The sequence below is a fragment of the Scaptodrosophila lebanonensis genome, unplaced genomic scaffold, assembly GCF_003285725.1.
Source record: "Scaptodrosophila lebanonensis strain 11010-0011.00,11010-0021.00 unplaced genomic scaffold, SlebRS2 tig00001418-arrow-arrow-pilon, whole genome shotgun sequence".
NCBI classification, from domain to species: Eukaryota; Metazoa; Arthropoda; class Insecta; order Diptera; family Drosophilidae; genus Scaptodrosophila; species Scaptodrosophila lebanonensis.
The window spans coordinates 2062041-2086447 of NW_022060744.1; the positions used below are offsets into that span (position 1 = coordinate 2062041).

General features: G+C 39.3%; 2 protein-coding genes across 2 annotated transcripts in view; both read left to right on the forward strand.

The window, feature by feature from the left end:
* The window catches only part of LOC115633419 (eye-specific diacylglycerol kinase), a 51353-nt gene extending 37466 nt beyond the window's left edge, over window positions 1-13887 (forward strand). The window contains 12 exon segments of the mRNA XM_030530878.1: window positions 834-1194; window positions 1259-1439; window positions 1475-1908; window positions 2001-2294; window positions 3221-3447; window positions 4734-4952; window positions 5890-5941; window positions 6809-6862; window positions 7232-7295; window positions 7491-7648; window positions 9051-9214; window positions 9533-13887. Of these exon segments, the coding sequence (XP_030386738.1) occupies window positions 834-1194; window positions 1259-1439; window positions 1475-1908; window positions 2001-2294; window positions 3221-3447; window positions 4734-4952; window positions 5890-5941; window positions 6809-6862; window positions 7232-7295; window positions 7491-7648; window positions 9051-9214; window positions 9533-9576 (2252 nt within the window). The 3' untranslated portion in view covers window positions 9577-13887.
* Window positions 13888-19011: 5124 nt separating this feature from the next.
* LOC115633403 (protein phosphatase PHLPP-like protein) lies at window positions 19012-24345 on the forward strand. Its single transcript, XM_030530846.1, has 6 exons — window positions 19012-19086; window positions 19303-19398; window positions 20632-20785; window positions 20878-22298; window positions 23145-23939; window positions 23973-24345. Exons 1-6 carry the CDS (start codon window positions 19012-19014, stop codon window positions 24234-24236), a joined length of 2805 nt encoding a protein of 934 aa, XP_030386706.1. The 3' UTR covers window positions 24237-24345.
* Window positions 24346-24407: the final 62 nt, after the last annotated feature.

The window sequence follows — 24407 nt, forward strand, 5'->3', positions numbered from 1 at the left end:
TTAATCTGTTTATCTTGGAAAAACGTGTATTTTGGGCTTTCCACGGTCAGTGGTTAATCTGCTTAATTGGTGAGCAAATTCAATTCAAAAACTGTTTACAATTCAATTATATAAATTTCATTATTTTCGTATTCTTCTTCATGTCTGTATGTGCTGTATTGCAGATATATCATGCGGAAAAGAGTGATATTTCGATATCTCGGAAATATGAATCTGAGAATATTTAATTTGCTTAAGCTTCGCTTCGGGTTTGTTTTAATATTTCTAGTGTGTAATAAAAAAAACAGGGGGATACGCAACACAATAGCCGCGTCCACTACATCTTTTTGTAATTAAATTCCTAGTCACTCTTTCAAAATTATCGATCACAAATACCGCTACCAGGCAGCTAGCAAATAAGTAGATTTCAAGTAAGAGTAGATTTCTAATCCAAACCCTTTACTTTTTGTTGAAATTGAAAATTGTGTTTAACCTTTGCACTATTATAGCGAATTCCCTATTCAAATAATATTTCGTCACTATGCAATCACTGTTTGCTCCACTACGGCGCCCAACGCGGGGCCCAGCTCGCGCTCAAAATTTAGCGTCTTGCCTGTCACTGGCAGGGCGCGCATCGAGTGGTGATTGCTGTGACTGTCATCGATGCGCCACTCGCTAGCAGCAACTTCCTTTGTTGCTGGTTCGACTAAGCCCGAATTCAGTTCAGCGAACCGTAAACGGTGCATTGGTTTATTTGTATGTGTGTGAGTCTGTGTCTACTCGATGGATGCCTGTTGGGAGGAGCAAACAAAAGACAACATGAAAGCAATTTACATTCTCAGACTGTTTTGCAGGCAACTATGCGCCCATCATCGTGCCACCATCATGGATTGTGAAGCTGCCAAACAAGGGAAACTTTAAGTCGTCGATTCGTGTGAGCAACAAGAGTGGTGCGGCCGCGGCTGGTGGTGGTGGTGGTGGGGCCACTAAGGGCAATAAAAAGCAAACCCAGAAGCGCAACAAAGGCAAGGACGAAAAGAAGGAGCCGCGTGCGTTTATTGTGAAGCCCATTCCCTCGCCCGAGGTAATACCTGTCATAGTGTTTATCAATCCAAAGTCGGGTGGCAATCAAGGCGTCAAGTTGCTGGGCAAGTTCCAGCACCTACTCAATCCACGGCAGGTGTTTGATTTGACACAGGGCGGACCCAAAATGGGGTAAGCACGAGATTGATTTCTCATCTCGTCCTATCTCAGTCAATATTTAACTCTTCCTTTTCAGACTCGACATGTTTCGTAAGGCTCCCAATTTGCGTATTCTGGCCTGCGGTGGTGACGGCACCGTCGGCTGGGTCTTATCCGTGCTCGATCAAATACATCCGCCGCTGCAGCCGGTTCCAGCTGTAGGTGTTCTACCTCTAGGCACAGGCAACGATTTGGCACGCGCCCTAGGCTGGGGTGGAGTAAGTATTTGGAGTTGCACAGTCTAAGAAGAGAGCATTACCCTTTCTTCCTTCACTAGGGCTACACCGATGAACCGATTGGAAAAATCTTGCGTGAGATCGGCATGTCGCAGTCCGTGCTTATGGATCGCTGGAGTGTTAATGTAACGCCTAATGACGACGTCACTGACGATCATGTCGATCGGAGCAAGCCCAATGTGCCGCTCAACGTAATGAACAATTACTTCTCGTTTGGCGTTGACGCGCACATTGCTTTGGAATTTCACGAGGCGCGTGAGGCGCATCCGGAGCGCTTCAATTCGCGTCTCCGCAACAAGATGTATTACGGCCAAATGGGCGGCAAGGATCTCATATTGCGCCAATATCGAAATCTCTCTCAATGGGTGACTCTCGAGTGCGATGGCCAGGACTTCACGGGCAAGCTGCGCGATGCCGGCTGCCATGCCGTCCTCTTTCTCAACATACCCAGGTATTAAGGCAGCCGACTCAACGCTTCCAGTCAGTGCTAATTAACTTAATTCTCCCTTTCTCTCAATCTTTTCTCTGCCCTCCTTGCTGCAGCTATGGCGGCGGCACTCACCCCTGGAACGATTCCTTCGGGAACGCGAAGCCGTCCATAGAAGATGGCATGATGGAGGTAGTCGGTCTTACCACCTACCAGCTGCCGATGCTGCAGGCGGGCATGCACGGCACCTGCATCTGCCAGTGCCGGAAGGCGCGCATTATCACCAAACGCACCATTCCCATGCAGGTGGATGGCGAGGCGTGTCGCGTCAAGCCATCCATTATCGATATAGAACTTCTTAACAAGGCACTAATGCTCTCCAAACGCAAGCACGGACGCGGCGATGTACAGTGAGTAGCAAACGAATTAATACCCTACCCTGACCTCTCCCATCAAATCATTTACAATAGAAACGAATATTCTCCTGACAATTCGGCTTGACATAAAGAATAACTAGAAAACTGCTTAAAATTATCTGAAACGAATATATGTCTATTGTCGGAATCATCGTTATTGTCTGAAATTTAATACGCACAGACTTAGTCACAGTTACAAGATAGATAAAACAAATACTATATACTAATAAACGTGTAGACCTGCCTTTCGTTTCCAACTCATCAAATAATGGGGAATCTTAATTACTTTTCCCGGAGCTAGAGCTATCTTCCCAATAACATTCCCTAACAATATATTTCCAAGTCAGTATATCATTTAATTCACAAATAGTTGGATTAAGTTTATTTGTAAAATTAAAAATCATTAGCTTTAATTTTTGGAGCTTTTTCTTGGCTGCACAATAATTGTTTTATTTCGTGAAATTGTAGATTAGGGTAGCCTTTCTTTTGGATTTGTAAAAATCACAGCCAGCAGTGATTAAATCACCATTTGCATACAACAACAAAACACATATTCGCGTCTAAATCAGAACGCACTCAGGTCTCTAGACTCTCCCTCTCCCTTTCTCTCTCTGGACTGTCCTCAATTGCTAGCCAGCCAAGTGGCGTAATTTGTATTTTATTGTTCGGAACCACACACACACACACACACCCATTCCCATTCCCATTCCCATTTACATCCACATTACCAGACAGCCATTCCCACATTATGAGATTGCATTTCTTTGGCGCCTCGCATATATTTTTATGGTGAGGAACACGCGAACGTGCGTGTGAAGCGCAACGAATGCGTGTCCTGCCACTCAAAACTGCATTCCCTCACTCACTCATATACTCTCTCTATCTCTCTCTCTCTCTCCCTCCCTCCCTCCCTCTCTCAGAGTAAATCCGCTGGAGAAAATGCAATTGAATATACTGCGGGTAACCATGCAACAATATGAACAATACCATTATGACAAGGACATGCTGCGCAAGCTGGCCAACAAGCTGGGCAACATTGAACTCGAATCTCAGTGCGATTTGGAGCACGTGCGCAACCTACTCAATACTAAGTTCGAGGAGTCCATATCCTATCCGAAGGTCTCGCAGGATTGGTGTTTCATAGACTGTAAGTACTGCACCGTAAATAAGTCGTAGCACTCGTCTTTCATTCGTAATCGAGCAAATGAATCATAATATGAATCTAGTTCAAATCTTTTGAATGGATTCAGTAGCTAACTTAATTAGGCAATTGGTCAATGAGCAGTTTAAGGAATTACAATAGACATACAAAATATATAACTCGAAACACTCATCTGCAAAGCTTTGGATGTAACGGGCAGAAGGAGGCTTCGCAGATTCCATGTTAAGACGAACTTAATCAAAGCTTCATCGAGCAAATGAATCATAATATGAATCTAGTTCAAATCTTTTCAATGGATTCAATAGGTAATTAGTCAGTGAGCAGCTTGAACAATTACAAAATATGTAACTCGAAACACTCATCTCCAAGTTTTCATGTTATGACGAAATTAATCAAAGTTTAATTGAGCAAATGAATCATAATATGAATCTAGTTCAAATCTTTTGAATGCATTTACTAGTTTTACTTAATTAGGCAATTAGTCGGTGAGCAGCTTGAACAATTACAATAGTCAAACATTCAGCCCCCTGTTCGACTGTATGAACTTCAAGAATTAAACCTTAGAGCATAAATAAAAATTTGAAATTCATTAATTTCTCATTTTGTTTAATGCTTCATAATATTCTAAAGTTTCAGGAACATTAGTGCACTATATCGCATAGCTACCAAATAAACTATTGGTACTAAGATGGATTCTTAGTTATCTTATTTGTTTATTACGAATGGTCGCCCTAACTGGTATTCAAAAGTCTTTTATAGTGTCTCCGCAAAGTCCAAACATTGATTACAATCGATGAACTATATCATATAGCCGACATGGGAATGATCGACGCAGAAATCACTCTTAGTACTAAAAATGTATTCTTTATTACGGTACCTTAACCAAATTTAATTATTTTGCCGTTAAACTGAAGTATAGTTAGTTGTGACCTCAGACTTGTCCTTAGACTTGATCAAATAACTGAACTGGGTTCTTTTAAGAACTAAACTAATCAAGGCTTAAAGTAAGTAAAAAGAACGTGGAAGAAAATATAAGTGGACCGAAAGAGGGTTACGCAAGCTGTCAGACATTATAAGATATTGGGAATCCACGCACAACGCTTGCTAATCTATGGTTTGACTCTTGAGTCCAATATGGAAGTCTATAATTTTTGTATTTAGGGTTTATTCATATTTTCAATGGTGGATACTTTGATAGAATTTTGGTATTGTCTTCAGAAATAGTTGCTGCTCAGATGAATAATGTGATTATGAATTGGTATTCTTTACAGCCTGCACTGCTGAGCATTATTTCCGCATCGATCGGGCCCAAGAGCATTTGCATTATATCTGCGACATTGCGATCGATGAGCTATACATATTGGATCATGAGGCGGCAACAATGCCACAAACACCGGATCAGGAGCGCTCCTTTGCCGCCTTCTCGCAGCGACAGGCGCAGAACGAGCGCCGCCAGCTGGACCAGTCCGGCCGCGGCACCGGCAGCACGGGTATGCTTGCTAGATGGCGAATGCGATTGACCCAAAAGAGGGCCACAGAGCCGCTGCCGTTGCAGCAGCAGCTGCACATTTATCAGCAGCAAGTGGCGCAACAATTGCCGTATCTAGATAGGCGCATGTTCTGTCACCTCCACTTCCGTAAAAAGCGGATCGAGCTTTAAGGCGTCAGCTTTAAGTCTCGGGTCTTTAACGGTGGCCGGGGGCCGGTGTTGTGCTTTTGTTTCTCTCTCTCAATCTCTCTCTCTCTCTCTTTGTATAACTCTTGTGTTTGTTTTTTGATGCATGCCTATATAGTTACTAACACACACACACACACACACATACACACTTACACAAACACATGCATAATAGGCAACTGATTTATATTATAATTTATAAACAATCGCGTCTCATATTGAGACCACAAGCCAAACCGTAACCGTAACCGAATACAGCTTAGTCCTTGCCACGTCCGCATGTAAGTAGTGCATTAAATATTTCTATTTGGTATATAATCCAGCTTACATTAACATCACAACAGTTAACAGCAAAGACTAAACCGTATTCCGTTCACAAATGACAAAACTAAATTCCCACCCAACCAACCAACCAAACAACCAAAGAACCAACCAATCAATCAGACAACCAACCAACCCACAAACTATATATGTATATATATGTATAAGTATGTCAAGTTTTAGTGACGGGTAGGTTTCAATTTCCACAACGTCCGTAGTTTTTATAATTCTTGTTGTTCTTCTTCTTCTTTTTGTATTTCTTATAACTTGTTCTATTTAGTTTTTCCAGTTGTTTATTGCCGAAATCTGTTGTACACGACGTACTAACATTTATTGTAAATTTCTTTTCACACAACCACGCACACACTCACACACTTAAACACACACTCACACACTTACACACACACACACACGAAATTTCACAACCAAAGATGATGATTTGCAAATCGGCTCGAAGCCCATTAAAGTGATGAAGTGGAAGAGGTAAAAAGCTAAAGCCATCAAATCTCGATTTTCAAAAAAGCTCGTTCATGTATCCATTTGTCAATCAAATCAAATCAAATCGAATCGAAAATCGAACCCATCCATAACTATTAACCCTCATGCGAAGCAACAATTTTTTTTGCGCACAAAAAGTGCAGCATACATTTGTGCGCCCCGAACTCTGCAGCCATTGAAGCCAGCACAGCAAGTTCTTTAAATAAGCTCTCCCACCGTCACACACCAGTGTTGGAAAATTAATAATTATTTACTCATCATTTTTATTTTTTTGTATTTATTTATGATGTTAGAAAATTTATTTATTCATAATAATTTTCTATTTATTTTTTATATATATATATATATATATATTTTTTTTATTATTATTTATTATGTTAAAAACCGTATTATTCTTCATTCATAATAATTCCCTATTTAATTTTATTTTTGGTTTTATTTAATTTTTTTAATATTTAATATATATTTAATATATTTTTTATTCTTTTTATTTTAATCTGTTGCGATATGCGATTTATATGGAAAAAAAAGGTTCCAAAATATTTGCCTCCATTGCACATCTGCAGTGCGGCCGGCCTTCTGTCGTTTCCTCTCGTCTTCACTCTTCCCTTCTCTACCAATTGGCTGAAATGCTTCTCACGCTTCCTTGATATTCAAAAATTCAATATGGCTTCACTTTTTTGCTTTTTTGCTGACTCCCCCTCTCTCTCTCTCTGTTTTTTTTACTCACTCACTCATCATCTTACTCTCTAAACTTAACTCACTCGCTCTCACTCTCACGCTCTTTCTGCTTTCTGTTTTTTCCTTTCTTACTTTATTTTCCGTTAATCGTTTGTTGTTCAATGCATGCAGCAACAAAGATCGTTTATTCAGTTTCAACGAAGATGTTTTTGGTTATGGATTCAGGTACTCTGTGTATACTCCTCTCTCCCTCTCTCTCTCTCTCTCTCTCCCCCCACCCCCCACTTTCTCGCTATCTCGCTCGCTCTCTACATCGAAGACCCGACTCCCATTTGTGAATGTGTCTCTCCAATCGTATTCCATGCCAACAACCCTCTCTCTCTCTCTACTCTCCTTCTATGTTGTATCAAAGACTCGATTTATATGTACAAATTCTCAACTGATGCTTTAACGTTTTCTTTTCATTTTTTTCTACTTTCTATGCACACACCCACACATACGAACATCTCGAACATGAATGCACACACACACACACACACCGACTCAAAAATATGAACATATGCAATAAATAAATCCAACAATACAAAACAACAGCCCTATACTGGAGCAAACTTCCGATGCCATACTACTAGCGGCCCAGAGCGGCGATCTAAATATGGTAGTTTATCTTTAGATACCTATGTAGATATATATAGCACATACATACATATGTACATGCATACTTTAGTGTATGTATTTATGATTAGAGTAAGCCTTATTAGGCTGTAATATTCCCCGGCCAGATAGTCCAGATAGTTAACACCCTTACAATTCGGCAAGCAATAATTGGTTATCTGCCATTTCACTCTTCCAGTTACGTGCTCTACATGAACAAGGATACTCATTACAATCAGTGAACAAGAACGGACAGACGGCACTGCATTTCGCTTGCAAATATAATCATAAGGACATCGTCAAATACATCATCTCGTGTGCCACACGTCGCGTCATCAATATGCCAGACAAAGAGGGGTAAGGAAAAGTCAATATATTTCTTAGACAAACGCTCTTAATATTTTTCTTTTAAATATAATCTGATTCAGATTACATTGAAACTAAGTTTAGTCTAAGGTCAGACATACACACAAACTCCTTCTATTCAACAAGAGGTTTGATTATAATTTGCTTGAGAAAAATTGTCCTGCGGTCAGAACAAGAATTTTTTATAGCAGAAACCCATACTTGGGTAAATTTCTTTATTTAACATGAAGGACGAATGTAATAACCATGCGTCAAATTATTTGTCTGTCTGACCATAGCCATATTAGTTATCAGAGCCTTTATATGGAAATCAAATGAAAAGAGATTTTGTTATAATCTGATTGAAGAAAGGCAGAAACATATATTTTTAAGAATTAGAATAGCTTTAGCAGATAGCCTTCATATGGAAATGGAATATTAAAGCTTTAAAGATGATACATAAATGAAAATTTTGAACTTAGTTTAAAGCTTTAGTCAAACAGGCAAAGAATTTGCACACAAACTCCTCCAGAAACCCATGTTTAGGATTAATAATAACAAGAGAGAACGCTACAGTCGAGCAAGCCCGACAGTGTAATACCCTGTACCCAGGTAAACTTCCGTCACTGAGTTATATGCGCCCATAGCAGCAGCATGAAGAGGAAGAAGAAGAGCGAACTTGTTGCTGCAGTTTGGGGGGGTTGTACTGGTGAGAATTTGTTTTGCTAATAACTTTTCTTAGAATTGACCGAATTTGATAAAATTAAATAAACAACAGTAGATAATTGTATAGAAATTATGTGTGCAAAGTTTGGTTTAGGTAGCATTTGAAATGTGGACGCTATTGACGAAATTCTGTAGCGGGGGAAGGGGGGGGAAATTAAAAAAAAAAAAATAAACTCGTCCTTACTCGGACCTAGGAGAATCTGGATGCCAACTTTGGTTATTCTAGCTTTTATAGTTTCCGAGATCCTTGCGTTCATCCAGACGGACGGACAGACGGACGGACAGACGGACGGACAGACGGACGGACAGACGGACGGACATGTCTAGATCGATTTCTCTCGTCATGCTGATCAAGAATATATATACTTTATGGGGTCGGAGATGCTTCCTTCTGTATGTTACATACTTTGCACAAACCTAATATACCCTTTTTACCCTACGGGTACAGGGTATAAAAATGTATTTTATGTACAAGGTATTTAAACAATTTGCGTGCAAATTATTTGTCTGTCTGAGCGCGCTTTGATAATTATTCATAAGTCCAAATAGCAAATCGAGCCAAATAGTATAAAGAGAAAGGATATTCTCATTCACTCTTCTGAAACAATTAATACTAATGTTCTTTTCCCTCTCTCTTTCCCCTCTCTTTCCCTCTCTGTCTCTCTCTCTCTCTCTCTCTCGCGTCTAGTGGCCAGACGGCTTTGCACATTGCTGCGGAGCAGAATCGCCGCGATATTTGCGTCATGTTGGTGGCTGCTGGCGCCAATCTTCAGGCTCGGGATGTGTGCGGCAACACCGCCATGATGGTGGCATTCAACAAGAACGCCAACGAGATCGCAACCTATTTGGAAAGTAAGCAACAAGGCGGCTGGGCCGTGGACATCACAACAAACTCATCGCCACCGCCACCGCCACCCCCACGAACACCCATGTAAAAAGCTAAAGAAAACATCTCCAAGGCAAAAAAAAAAAAGAAAAAAAATTAAACCACACACCCACACCCCAGTAGAGTTATTTGCAAGCAGAAGAAAGAATGAATTATTAATGTCCGATTTCTTTTCTCGCTGCTCTCCAATGGAAATTGAATCAAAAAATATATAAATATTTACCATACATTCCAAATACTATATAATTGTAAACGAAACTGATTGAAACAAATCTCAACCAAAGGTCAAGAGCGTTTCATGCATTTGGAGGTGCAAACCAGAAATTAGAAGGCAGCACGTCAGCCCAAAGCAAAACCGCCCTACACTAGTTTTAAGTGCAAACTAACTAACTAAACGAAAACAAACAAATAAATAAATGAATAAACCCCATACAAGAATATGAGACGGGAAGCGAGACGATGCGATACGAAGCGAAGCGAAGCGATGAGAGATCGAAGGAAGAGTATGTGCAGAGTGTGTGCAGAAAGTGCTGAAAACGATAGTCAAGTAAAACTAAATAATAGTAGAAACCGCAGCAGGTCAAGTCAAGTCAGGTAGAGGAGGTAGGAAGTGAAAGCTACATATTTTTTTTATCACTCAAATATATATATTATTAGTGTCGTGAATATATGAAATATTTCAAATTATTTACCCTTAGCTTAAGCAACAGAAACGAGAAATCTCACAACAAAACAACAATTTGCAGCACAGCTCCTGAAAGCTGAAGAAGCAATTTATTTAAAATTTTATTAAACGCAAATAATGCAAAAATAAAATATGCAGTACAACAATTAATCAAATGCAATTTTCCCCCTTCACACACACACACACACACACACTTTGAGGTTAGAAGAAATAAATGGAATTCGTTTTGAAGTTTATGACATTTTCGACTTTTTTGACTTTTTTTCGGCAAACAAAATTGAAATTGTAAACAAAATAATTATATTGTGATATCTAAATTTAATTGAATTATCAAACACTATTAATTACTACCAACTACTACTACTAACTAAAGGCAAGGAAGCAAACAAACTAACTAACTAGCGTGGCACCCCACGGAACTTACAATTGATATTATCTCTGAGCTGAGCTAGAAAGTATGTAAATAATTGAGAATACAGAGCTATATTATCACGCAGCTATATATTTGATATCCAAATATCCATAATAATAATCACTCGTTGTTGGTTTTTTTTTTTTTTTTTTTTTTTTTTTTGAATACAGTTAGCTTTAAGAGAACGTAACGAAACTATGGCCAAGTAAAGCCCATACAATATTCAATATTCACACACACACACCCACACACACACACACATAATTATGATATTAACCCTTCCTACTGAGACCGCCCGAACCTAACGAGTTTCAACTGCAATGAGCAGCCCCGACTTAACCTCAAACTAACCACATTGTGGGTATATATTTATAGTAAATCAGTCGTTTCATACGTTGTTTCTATATACTAGCTGCAGCCATGAAACGAAATGGCATGAAACAGAACTCTACACATACGAGTAGAAGTCCAGTTGGCAGCACTGTGCAACGAAATGGCTTCAAACATGGCACTAACTTGTCAGCACTTTTCGCCCCACCCCCTCTGCCCAAACGAAAAGCACCAAAAACAATACTAAAGACTATCTATCGACTTTGAAACACAACAACAACAACAAAAACAACAAAACAAATACAGCAGAACAACAGAATTACAAACTAAGCTTAAAATATACGATTATACACATATGCATATAAATTTAATCAAACTTAAAATATATACTAAACAATACTTATATGTAATTGTAATTTTTTTTTGTGTGATTAGAACAGATCTTAAGATAATAATTGTAAAACCGCGCTAAAGTCAATTACGTTTCGAAAATGTTTGCTTAGAAGCAAAGAAATCTCATTGCACCTATTTCTAAAGCAACGCGTAATCCACTAGAGTGCATAATTAGCCGCTAAGTACCATATTTATATATTATAGACGTATTACATATGGAGAAACAGAAAACTTTGTTGTCGCCCCCAAATTTCTTTCCCGCAAAAAAAATATATAAACTCTTCACGTCTGTACGTCAATGGCTCTGGCGTATCGAGAACAGGCGAGGGCTGAGCAGCGGGAATAGCAGACCACAAAGTTTTTTCGTTTTCCAATACAGTTAAGCAAATTGGTAATTATGTTTTGGATTCTTGCATGACACACACATACATGTACACACACACACACACACACACACACACACACACATACAAACACACATTTGATTATATAGTATATAACACGATTTCCAAACAAAATGATTTGGGGCAACTTTTCGGCGCCGCAGCAAACTGCCCCAAGTCGAACGTCAAAAGTAGCTTCAAATTGTGGCAAAGAAATCGTAATAAGAGATATCGGAGAGCTAAACTAAAAACTACAAAAAATATACCACACTCTATATACTATAGATACATACTATTTATACATGTATAGCAAATGACAATCTAGACAATTTGGCATAAGACGAAACAAAAAGAAAAACAAAAACAAACAACCCTAAGTGAAAACCTAACATTTGCTAAATCGCTGAAAACGCCGCAGCTGCTGTCAGACACGCAAATAGTTTGCTGGCAAATTCAGCATTCTCTTTTCAAATTATGCATTTGAGTGCAAACTGTTTGCCTGTCTGACCAAACCGAGGCAAACTTCTCCTCCGCACTCTATACACACTCCCTTATGCTGGCAACTTGAAATTGTAGTTTGTGCAACATGAAAGCTATATATGTACCAATATATAGATATCTATATATATACTATATACTATATGGAGTGCGCGGATGCAAACCAGAATTAGAATATATGCTAAAGAAAACGAATGCAAAGCAAGGCAAATGCAAGGCAAATGCAGTGGAGAAATGAAATGAGTAAACCTTATAGAGACTAGAATCTGAGCGATTCTAGTGTTATGCATATACATATGTATGTTAAAAGTTTGTTACTTTCACCTGTTCGGAGAACAACCGGGTCCAAGCCAAACTGAGGAATATTTTTGTGCATTTTGTGTAAATATTGTATCGTAGAAACGGATAGGAATGAACAAAAGCAACAAACTGAAACAACATAAATGCCTAGACTTTTTTGTAGCTGTACATACAAACACACCCACACAGAAACACAAGCACACCCATACACACATACAGATACATGTAAAAACAATGAAAGGAGAACTCGAATTCACAAACCCAAGAAAGCAGACAAACAGGCAAATTATTTGCACACAAACTTCAGCCACTTCAACAAACCAGCTCTGAAAAGTGCTTATCGAGAAGTGTTATTGAAATTTGTGCGCAAATACATAGTTTGCTAATGGGAACAGCAAATTATTTTCACACACATCAGTTCGCAAAGTGCTGAAATCGAAATTTGTGCGCAAATAGTTTGTCTGCATACACTTAACATGCACATTATTTGCACACAAACTTCAGGCACATCAGCAAACCAGCTCTGAAAAGTGCTTATCATAAAGTGCTGAAATCAAAATTTGTGCGCAAATAGTTTGCCAGTGGGAACAGCATACACTCAACTCTCAACATACCCACACACACACACACACAAAACACACAGACAGACACATAAATATATATAGAAATACATAGATATATACATATATATATTTTTTTCAAGTCTTTTAAGTGCAAATTGTTGAACAAAAATGGAAAATATGAAACGCAAGTCTTATGAAAACCTAGCAAGTAAGGCAAATGAAAATTGTAAAGGAAGCAGCAGCAACAACAACATAAGTGGATTGCATTAAACTACGACTAGAGATTAGCTGGAAGTATATTATACGAGTATACACACATAGGTACATATGAATACATACATACATCTATACTAGATCATATACGATACTGTAATTTATTTATTTATGGCAAAGAATAAACATTTTGTTTTCGAAACGTATGCATGCTTTTGGAAAAAACAGACTTTTGAGTGTGTAAATAAATTCATTTACTTTCTTCCCCATCATTATTATTGATTTTTATGAACAACTCTAGTTTAGTTTAACACTCATTTTCCCCACATTTCAACCCACAATTCAACCTCTTTGCTATTCGAACAAACAAATACATGCTTTTGGAAAAAACAGACTTTTGAGTTTGTAAATAAATTTTCTTACTTTCTTACAACTAATTATTTCAAAATTCCCCCACATTTCAACCCCTTTGCCACTCTGTACACTTCTGTGGATACATATGTACGAGTACATCGAATACAAAGCGACAGAACGCTTCCTGTATTATTTCTTTTGGTTGTCGTACTCTACAAACAATACAAAAAGAAAGAAAAAAAAATAAATATCTTACGCAAGTCTGAAAGTATTTCTATCGAAGAGTTCTAAACTGCTTAACTGTAAATTGTAAATAGTAAGCGAGGGATATTTGTAAACTAATCTTCAAAAATTGACGAAACTGGACTTAAAATTAGCGCTATGCATCCACGAAACTATGAAACCTACACATATACTATATACATACTTATATAACTAAAAACAATATATATACATATATTATATACAGATAAAGATATACAGATATTACTACAAAATAGCATTAATATTAATACGAGTATTTCTTTTTATAGACGTAAGCCTAAAGGGAAAACCCAATTTGAAAACGATAACAAATGCAAACTAAGTACGATATGCACTGCAAGCACTGAGGAATTTGATTCAATTTTACTTAGTATTACGAAAAGAGAAATTGAAATAGCATTTAAACTAAAAATATGGCATAATTATAAAATTTAAAATTAATTTTTATCAAAACAATCGAGCGTAGGCGAACCGCAAGCAATGGGCAAAAGTTTTGAGCGACAGACACACACCAGGCAGAGAGTCGAACACACAGTTTATTTCTCTCAGTTCCATTTACCATTTGGCAGAAGTATGGTTGGACTCGAAAAGTCACAGTTTTTGGATTATTATTATTATTATATATATTAGAACAGGCCGACAAGAAAGCGAGTCAATGGCGTATATGTGAAATACATAAAAATGAGAAGGCAAGCATACGAACGAACACAAAGTCCACGGCAACTGCTCGTTTACAGGACTATCGAACACCCGAAAACATACTTGTATAACACCGAGAGACAAACTAGAGCCCTGCTCGATTGTAACCAAAATAGGCCACCAATGCGAGACAATGAATTGAAAGATGAGCCTGAATTATCAGCATTACTAAGCAGTGGTTTACTTTCAATTTCAATTATTTTATTCCCGAATGCAACAAGCTCTCCACCTTAGCTTTGGCCCCCATTTCACTCATTTGGGGGCTGCATTTTTCTATAATTTGTTTACTAATTTAAAAAAAATATATATATATTATTAATGCAGTTCACACTAATTCATTTTTTGCTGATGCCGAAACAAACCAACGGAATGTTTTTATATAAAGATTTGAGTATTGAGAAACGCTTTGCGATGTCTACAAGAAGTTTCGATGGACTTCAGTGTTGAGAAACGCTTTGTGAAGTCTGCAAAAAAATGTACATCATGCTTTTCATCCGATCATATTTCTATTGGCATTTAGTACATTTAGACTGCAGTCGAATTATATAACCTCTGCTTCGCATGGAATGCCTCGATATGGCACGACTGCGACTCCAATTTTAAAGATATTATTTCATGAAGCATAAAAGGACGAACGTGAAGGTGAATATGCTGGAAATTTTGGTTACAATCGTGTAGTCTACTGATAATCCCATTCAAAGTTATCTATAAAGCAGTACATACTTACCATATTTAAAAAAAAAAGACACACTTGCAGAAAAATAAGTGCAAATAAGAAAAAAATAGATGTTGCACATTGAAAAATACGTGTTAAATAGTGCTTCGATGTATGTAAATGTTTATGCCGATAACCGAATTATGATAAACTCAATATATATACGACCCGTACGCGTATACACACTGTAGAGCCACCACCAACAACACACACTAAAGGATTTCAATTAAAGGACATTATCAAAAGAAATTACAAAGAATAAACCTAAAGAATAACTGCATTGTATGCCCAGACGCTAGCAGAACTTTCTACACTAATGTTTTGGTCTCCTATGTAAAAAAAAGTAATGTTTCCATATTTGTCAGGTCTCATCAAAATCGCTAATAAACTCATTTCTGATACTCAACGAAAAGAGAATAAATTTTTTTTTGGTATTTCAACTTAAATTTTGGCCAAAACTGTTGTTTTATTTATTGGGCGGCAGCGGGATGGCAATTCAAAACCAAAATTGTATCGTCGGAAAGGAGCTCGAAGTAAAATGTTCGGCGAATATAAATCACCAGATTGTTGCCAAAAGCATTTCAAATATGTTTATTGGTTTCATACTAAAAAGGTTTCAGTCATCTACAAATCCTTACTCCCATAAGGAAATTTGTTATTAACTTCAAAAGGGAATTTTCATTTATACTATAAATTTACTTGTTACTCCACTTTTTTGACTCCTTACAGAAGAACATCTAAATAAATTTACGATTTTATGAAAATTATGAATGAAAATTTATGAATTTTTAAAAAGAAATGAAATTATTATTTCCTCCTTAAGGGAAATTTTTTATTTACTCCCGAGAGCAATATAATGTGACTACAAACACAAGAAGATTCAATTTACTTCTACAATTAAATACTCGCAACTAAAAGAACGAAACATTTGTTTACCATCAAAAACATAGGAAAGCTGTCTTCTGTTAAAAAAAAAGGACAAGGTTTTAAAAGAACAGCTGCAATAAGTTTCCCAAACAAGAAAATGTATTATTTGAATATTTAAAAAAAAAATTTTTTAAGAATTTGATTCAATTGATTTAATTTTTGAATAAAAATAATGAATTATTTTTATTTTTGAATTCGAACAAAAATACCCAAAAAAAAGATATGATTTATATTTTAAAATAAATTTAAAGGACATTTTTTTCTCATCAACTAAAAATAAGCCATGGTTTTTTAACTCATTCGAAAATAGTAAACCCCACAATAACGTGCTAAACAGGACACTGACCTTCAGGAAGCACACAACCATAATCCAGCGGACAGTTCTGACAAAGATGGCTGGAAAGATAGCATGGAAACAGACTATTCTTGTTAGGTAAAGAGACAATTTACGAGTCCATCCTAAGCCCTATATGGAAACATGCGCTACAAATATATGATATTTCTGCAGAAACAAACTTGCCTTTGAAACAACATAACTTCGCTGCTAAAATGTACTATGTGGAAATAAATTGCCGGAGCTACGGGTATGTTGCAATGGCAAGTTTTTCGAATAGATACAATTTTCGAATTGAACAACCAATAAAATGAATAAGTAAATGCATTTGTGAATCACGAATGAATGATTTCAGCAACTGTTCAGAAACTCAAAGAAATAACAAACGAGTGTATATGTGGACATTATAAAAAGTCTTCAATAATATAAATGCATCACAATTGAGTGTTTCTAAATCGTTCTAAGTTGAAGAAAGTAATGCTTTCCTGAAATCGTAAAATATTAACAATAATCCAACATTTAAGAATAAGGTTTTTAGGAGTTAGAGTACGTAAAGGGGCCTCAAGATGCTCAATTTTAATTTCTACAATTCAAACATATGGCGATGTTGTAGTTTTATTTTCATTTTTTAGTATTCTTAAAATATATATTTGGCCAACTGTGGACAAAAAGACATCCACAACATTCCTAAAACTGGAGAGGATCGAAATATGTGCAGTGGTACTTACGATTTAGATGGCTTGTCTTAATCACTATTTTTTCCACTGATGATAGGTTTAGACCGACTGAGTCAAATAATATTGCTGTTATGGAAACGATATGATTTAGAAATAGGCTGTGCATCCATGACTTGTTTACTTACAAAGTTTTGGGGACCCAATCCAATACTGAGGAAGCTAAAGAAATGCTTTCTAATCAAAAAGAAGCTATGTAGTACGGTCCAAACAGTAGGACCCATAGTCATGGAGTACTACGCTAAGGAATTTAACTTTTTAGCTCGTTCTAGGTGCCGCCTGGTAAGTCAGTTTAAGCAAGTGCTGTACTAAATATACTCGTACTCACTGCATTTAGAAATGAAACAAACATTGAATTTAAGTTAAATGAAAGAAATTCGAACGAAAATTGAAATACCTCTGAATGTTCTTTGAATTCTTCGCACTTCTTCTGCTTTGTGTATCTTCGCCTAGTGTATTCCATAAGATTCCCAATTAAGTGTTTTAATTCGCAGATATGAGTGTGTATGTATATGTAGAGCGGATCTGATCGGATCGGATCGGGTGCTCGGCGCTCGCTTGCTCAATGGTCGAGAGTTAGGCGTAAATATAAGCAGAGTGGGAGCTTTCGAGAGACGTCGATGTGCCAACATGGTAAGCGGCTCTAAGTTGCGGCAACAAGTGGAACCCTATGGGTCTACGGCGTCAGTGATGTGCGACTATTTGGAACTGGATTTTGCTGCGAACGGAACCGAAATAAAATAAAAAAAAAAATTAAAATGAAATAGATAAAGAAATACAAATTAAATTTTCTCAATTTTTAAGCAGTTTAGTTTGATATCCATTCTGTAAACATTCTATATGAAACTGATGTTTCGATAGACAATTCTTTTTTGGTTCTTTTCGTAGGCTTTTGGTTCCGTTTTAGAATCCATTGAAAAAAGCTTTGGAAGAAACTTTAGAAAAGCATGAGAAACTATAAAAAACGTATAACTTCATTAGCAAAGAAATGAGTGATTTTGTCACCAATCGATCCTATATAAGCTATGTATATAAAAGAATTAGGCTGCATATACTAAATGGTTCACACAGTCGAACAGACGGACGGACAAATAGAACTTGGTGCTTATACTTTCTAGTATACGTTTCCATGTTTCGATAACTATATTTTTTGGATTCAATTACAATAAATTTCATAGTTTAATACGATTTTATGTATTATAGTAAGTTTTTTCTGGATTTGACTTAAACATACTTGAGGAGTGAAGGCTGATTCGACCCAAATATCAGGCGCTTAGGGACACCAGAGGAACTGTCAATTCTGGTTTGGAACAAAGATCCCATTTCAGTGCTGGAACTTGCTTGTGAACTCAGTTCAGTGGCCGGGACGGACACAACTCTGTTGGGTTTTCGACGCGTCGCATATGTGTGTATGTGTGTGTGTGTAAGGGGGTGTGCAAGTGTGTGCAACCTCTGGCAGACGTCTGTTGCGTGCTCTCAGGCGTAACTATTTTTCGAGTTGCCGCAACGCCAGAGTCGAAAGACTAAAGACTTTAGTTGAGCGAAGACTCTAATCTGGAGCGGTTCAGCGCGATACCGATTTTACGAGAAACTAAAATCCAATTAACAAACATATTATTTTCATGTTCATGTGTGTGTGTGTGGAGGAAAAGATTACAAAACAGTTAAAAGAAAGAATTTTAAGAATTAACACTCGAGAATATAAATTTGAATAGAAACTGAAATTCTTTGCAAAACTAATGGCATACGAATGAACTGTATATGTGTTCATATGTATGTATGTGTGTGTGTGAAGTTCAAAACGAGCGTTTTAGAGTCGAAGTCGCGCTGCGTGCAACTGAGTTGAGCTGAGCTGAGCAGAGCTGCTAAGACGTGTTCGTTCATGCATAACCAATTGTTGCAGCTGTGAGTGTTGAAGAAACCATACCGAAAAAAACGAAAAAACGGGGGAAAAATACAATGCTTAAAGCCACAAAGAAATCGACCGATATATACAAATCGAAACTAAAAGTTAAGGCCAGCAACGGCAGCTCAGTCCACTCCCACACCCACACCCACTCCAATTCCAGCTCCAGTTCCAGCTCCAACTCCAGTCCCAATGCCAGCACCATGGCTGCTTTGGGCACTGAAACGGATCTGCCACCGGCCATGTTGAGCGTGAAACGTGCCTCGATCGCCACAATAGACGGCAAACAGCAACTACAACAACAGCAGCAACAGCAACTACAGCCACAGGCAACGGATAACGCCAACAACAACAACAACAACACGTCGAGTCCGCCACTCAAGAAGCTCAGTCTGAGGGGAAACCAACTCTGCGGCAGCATTTTGATAGGCAATTACAATGTAAGCCAAAGTCAGCAGCCAACTTGGCTCTTGCACCGCCTAACTGTGTCTGTCTCTTTGTGTGTGTGTGTGTGTGCGCGTTGGTGCTGCACATTTAGCTTTTTTTCCCGCTAGCTATGGAGGTTTTAGAATAACAAACAACTTTAACATTGCATATACATACATATACTATATGCCTATATATGTATGTGCATGCCAATGCCGCCAACTCAGCTATTTTCCCACTAAATTTGTAGCCCTCCAAAAGCTGATTGCATTTACAAATTTTGAATTGCAAATGCCACGATTTCTGGCCATTTATGAAGTTTCTAATTCTGTGTGAGCTGTTTACCCCGCTAGTTATGGAGTCTTTTTGATTGCTGATTGGCAAAATAATTTCAAATTTGCAATTGCATCTGGGTGTGTATGTGTTGCAAATTTCGATATTTTTTCGGCTAGTTCAAAAGCTGGCAGCATTTTTAACAAAACTAGTGAAGAAATGACAAGCTATAACACATACATCCATATATATTGTATAAAAATAGTTTGGTTTTCGAACATGCAATCCTAATACAAATAATATTCCCATCCAAAAATATTACAAAATATACATACATACATACCTATAGTTCATATATGATCGTACCATACTACTAACGTTTAGCACGTTTTGATTATAACAATAATTATAGAATCCCTCTCCTTCATTGAAGCGAATTTTCAAAAACACAAACTTAGAAATTAATATCTTGGTATTTGGATTTCAAATTCTGTCAATATATTTTATTAATGACAAAGCATACATAAGTATGTATGTATGTATGTATAAATTTTCTCAAGAATAGCTTAATAAGACGAACGAGAGCTAACAAAATCAAAACACTGATAAGAATAAAACAGTTATTAGCTTTCTGAGAGCATTATAATTGCTTAAGCTGTTGCTAACTTTTTCTAACTGGCAGCACTGGCGTATGTGTGTGTGGCCGAGTGTTGCCAACAATTTTCAACTTCGCTGCATTTCAGCAGGCAAACACGCACACACACATACGCACACATGGGCAGGCAAAAAACGTAAGGAGGGTGGGGGAGCGAAAGAGGAAGGAGAGGAAGAGGCGCTCTTGCGTCTGCAACGACATCATCGCATCATTTTTCGTATTTTATTTTTTTGAATTATGCAATTTCTTGTAACTGCATTGCGGTTCTTACTGTTGTGTTTTTGCTATTATTGTTGTTATTTGTTTGTTGTTGTTGCAGTATTTGACCCAATTGGAGGTATGCGAAAACGAAATGGAGGTCTTGGACCTCAGCTCATTGGCACAATTGGAAACCTTGAAATGCAGCCGCAACAAGCTGATGGAGCTCATCATAAATGGCAGCAATTTGCAAACACTTATTGCGGATCATAACTGTAAGTGCACTCACCTTAACTACGAGTATACATATGTATGTTGTTTGTTTATTTATGTAAATATTTAATTGTGTGTGTGTGTGTGTGTGTAGGTCTGCACAGCATTACAACGAATCCCGTGCCCTTGAAACTGCAACACATTGATCTATCGCACAACTATTTTAGCGAACTGCCGAATTGGCTGGGCGCCTGCGTGACACTAACAGCACTGGTCGCCGCACACAATCAGCTGTGCAATGTAACGGTACTGCTGCGCACCTATCGAATAAATCGATTGCGCACTCTCAATTTGGCGTACAATGCGTTGCAACATTTGGAACGATTGCCAGAAGCTGCATCCAGTCTGCAGGAATTGCAATTGCAGAGCAATGAATTGCAACGTTTGCCGGAGAATTTCTTTGCCGTCACACACGCACAGCTACGCACAATGAACGCGTCCTGCAACCGGCTGGCAACGCTACCCCGTTACGAGCAAAACAACAATGCGGCACTCGAGCAGCTATCGCTGGCCGGCAATCAGCTGAACGACAGCATTTTCGAGGCGCTCATCCATGCCGGGAAGCTAAAGGTCCTGCAGCTGGCCTACAATCGTATAGGCCAGCTGCCGCCGGATTGTGTGCGCAATTGGCCGGATCTAGAGGTGCTAGTGCTGTCCGGGAATATGTTGCAGCAGCTGCCCGAGCATGTGGCCACACTTAATCATCTCCAGGTGCTGCGCGTCCACTCGAATCTGCTGCTGACGACACCGCAGCTGGCGAAGCTCAGCAAGCTGCGGGTGCTCGACTTGGCCCACAATCATCTGGATCGGGTGAATCTGCTGTCGCTGGTGCCGCGTAATCTTAAGTACTTGGATCTGTCGGGCAATTTGCAGCTTCAGGTGGATGAGCAGCAACTGAAGGTCTGCCAGACACAGAGTCAGCGCCATTGGAGTCTCATCGATGTCTCGGGCAAGAATCGCGCTGCTCTGCCCACCAGCACGCGCTCCTGTCGCCCTCAAGAGGCCAGCACCAGCGCTAAGCTGCTAAGCTCCCCTCAGAAGCCGCCGCCATGGTGCATGGGCTTTGCGGAAACGCCCGGCGATTGTCGCAAGCTCTTAGTTAGCCAGCTGCGTCTGTCCCAATATCGTGGTATCGATGAGGCTCTCTACGGCATGTTTGAGGCTACCGATGGTAGTGCAAGCGTCGCCCAGCAAATGACTCAGGTGGTGCCCCGTCTTCTGCAACAGGAGCAGACCGTCAAGGAGACGGCGCAGGGAGATTACATGAAGTACACACTCCTGGCGGCTCAGCAACAGTGTGGATGTGTGCGCGGCGCCACCCTTCTCCATCTAACGCGGGCCCCCGCCAAGGTGCGTCCGCTAAAGAGCAAACGTTATGTGCTGCGCGTGGCCAGCACGGGCCGCTTGGACGCCTATCTGGTGCGACGCACCACCCAACTTCGTCTCACAGTGCCCGAGACGAGCATCGGCAGCAATGGACGCACCCACGCCTTACCCGATCCCGAGCTCCTCGAGGTAAGTGGCGCCACACAAAAGTATAATGGAATTTCCCTTATAGTTTTAATTATTGCTTTATTCGTATCAATGATATGATAATTCCACGGATTATGTATGTATGTTTTAGAGATATTGTAATAGAACGCAGGTTGCTAAAGTCATCCAACCAAGTAATATAATAAAGGAGCTGTTGCTGTTTCCGGATTCAATAGAATTGTTCGATATCGTTATAAGACTATTGTAGATGAGGGACTTTTATAAATGCACAAATCAGGGAATACAGTCGTATCGACTGTGACGTTTTTAATAAAGCCCCGAAATAACGTTAAGTATTACTTTAAAAAAAAACAAGTTTGGTTACGACATCGTAATAAACAAAAGCAAATTAAAATTGAAAACAGCTCTAATTCTTCTTAAAATACATAGTGTTCCGATTTCGATAAAACTTCAAAATAAAATGAGACACTATTTTAAAGAATTTTAATATCAGATTTGGTTTAGATATCTTCATTTGAAAAAAGTGAATCTAATAAAAGTTCGCACTAATGATGCCATATACATACATACATATACATGTATTTATATATGTCAGTGTATGCGTAGCTTGATTGTCCTATCTATTAGGATTCAAAAGCTATTGCAGTTCATACAGTCGAACAGACGGGCCGACATGTCTATATCGATTTGCCCTCTACAGCTGCTCATATAGGAAGGAGCCTATAGAATGCTGGTTACTTATTTAGAATAAGGGTCAAAATGGGTTTTTTAATAAGGTTTTAAAATACCTGCTTTTGAAAAGGGGCTCTTAATTTCCTTAAAGTAGTTTCAAACAATGCTAAGTTATGGTCCGAAATATCCTTGCAGATAACCCTTAGCAACGACGACGAATATTTGGTGCTGGGGAACGCGCAGCTTTGGGCAGTCATGGACATTGGAAGGGCCGCCCGGGAGATACGCAAAGAGGAGAACGCACTGCTGGCTGCCAAGCGATTGCAGGACATTGCCCAAAGCTTCGGCGCCAACGGAAATCTGAGCGTGATTGTCGTCCGATTCCGGCATCTTGGCACCGATGTGGACCACCTGATACGGGAGCTAAAGCAGAGCGTGCGTAAGAAGCCGCCGCCGGTGGTGGCCCTGCCGCCGAGCGTCTGCAAAAGGACCTGCTGTGATCGGAGCAATGCATGCCGACATCGTGCGCTGGAACGGGAACCACCGCTGGCTGGTCGATCCTCGCCCAGCGGCCAAAGCGATCAACTGCAGAAGGATAGCAGTGGCCTGCCGGGGGCTAACGATGAGTTCATATTGGCGCATGCGCGCGTTCTGCAGGAGGAGCAACAGCTGGAGATGCTGGACGAAACCGAATCCGTGCTGTCCGAGGAGCAGTTCAAGTGTTGGGAATACATGCTCGAGCAGAACACCCAACTGCTGTTCGACAAGGAGCTGAACACCATCTCCAAGTCCTTCACCAAGCAACGCAAGCCAAATACTCCCTGCAACGATCGCTATGACTTCAAGTCGAATCTCATGAAGAGCGTCACAAACAAGTTCATCTCAAGCAGCACTCCACAATTGCTGCACCACAGCCACAAGGAGCCACCGCCGCCACAGACTCTGATGCCGCCCTATCAGCAGCCACAGCCGATGGCTGCGCAGGCGCAAGCGCAGGCCCAACAGTTGTCCTTTCTCTCAAAGCATTTCGGCAGCACACGCTCCTTCCAGCAATCCCACGGCTACAATCTCTTCGATGCCAAGCCCCGCGAGGTGAAGTTGGCTGCCGGCGGCGGTCCTCATGCCGCCTACTTCGGCTCCCTGCAGCGCCTGATGCCCTACAACTTCGAATACGACTTTGCTGTCACCCAGGAGCGCAACATTCTCGACGAGGAGGACATCGATGAGTACAGCGAGCACGAAAGCCGCATGCGCAAGTACTGGGGCGTGGCCACAACGGAGCTTTAGCGGCGTCTCCAGGATAAATTTCTTTAAGCGTTGTTTGTTTTCCATTCATTTTTTTTTGTATTATTTTTTTAATGAGAAAGAAAAGAAAAATTCGCCGTTGTAAGCTTAACCCAAGGTTGTTTTAACTCTGTTCAACTCTTACCTTTCGAAAGTCTCCGGAAATACACGTAC

What these genes read in the sequence shown, in the direction of transcription:
- LOC115633403 (XM_030530846.1), top strand. Translation starts at nt 19,012, where the DNA reads ATGCTTAAAGCCACAAAGAAATCGACCGATATATACAAATCGAAACTA. An exon ending in TTTTGATAGGCAATTACAAT is followed by an intron (nt 19,399 to 20,631) that starts GTAAGCCAAAGT and finishes TTGTTGTTGCAG; the next exon opens with TATTTGACCCAATTGGAGGT. An exon ending in ACTTATTGCGGATCATAACT is followed by an intron (nt 20,786 to 20,877) that starts GTAAGTGCACTC and finishes GTGTGTGTGTAG; the next exon opens with GTCTGCACAGCATTACAACG.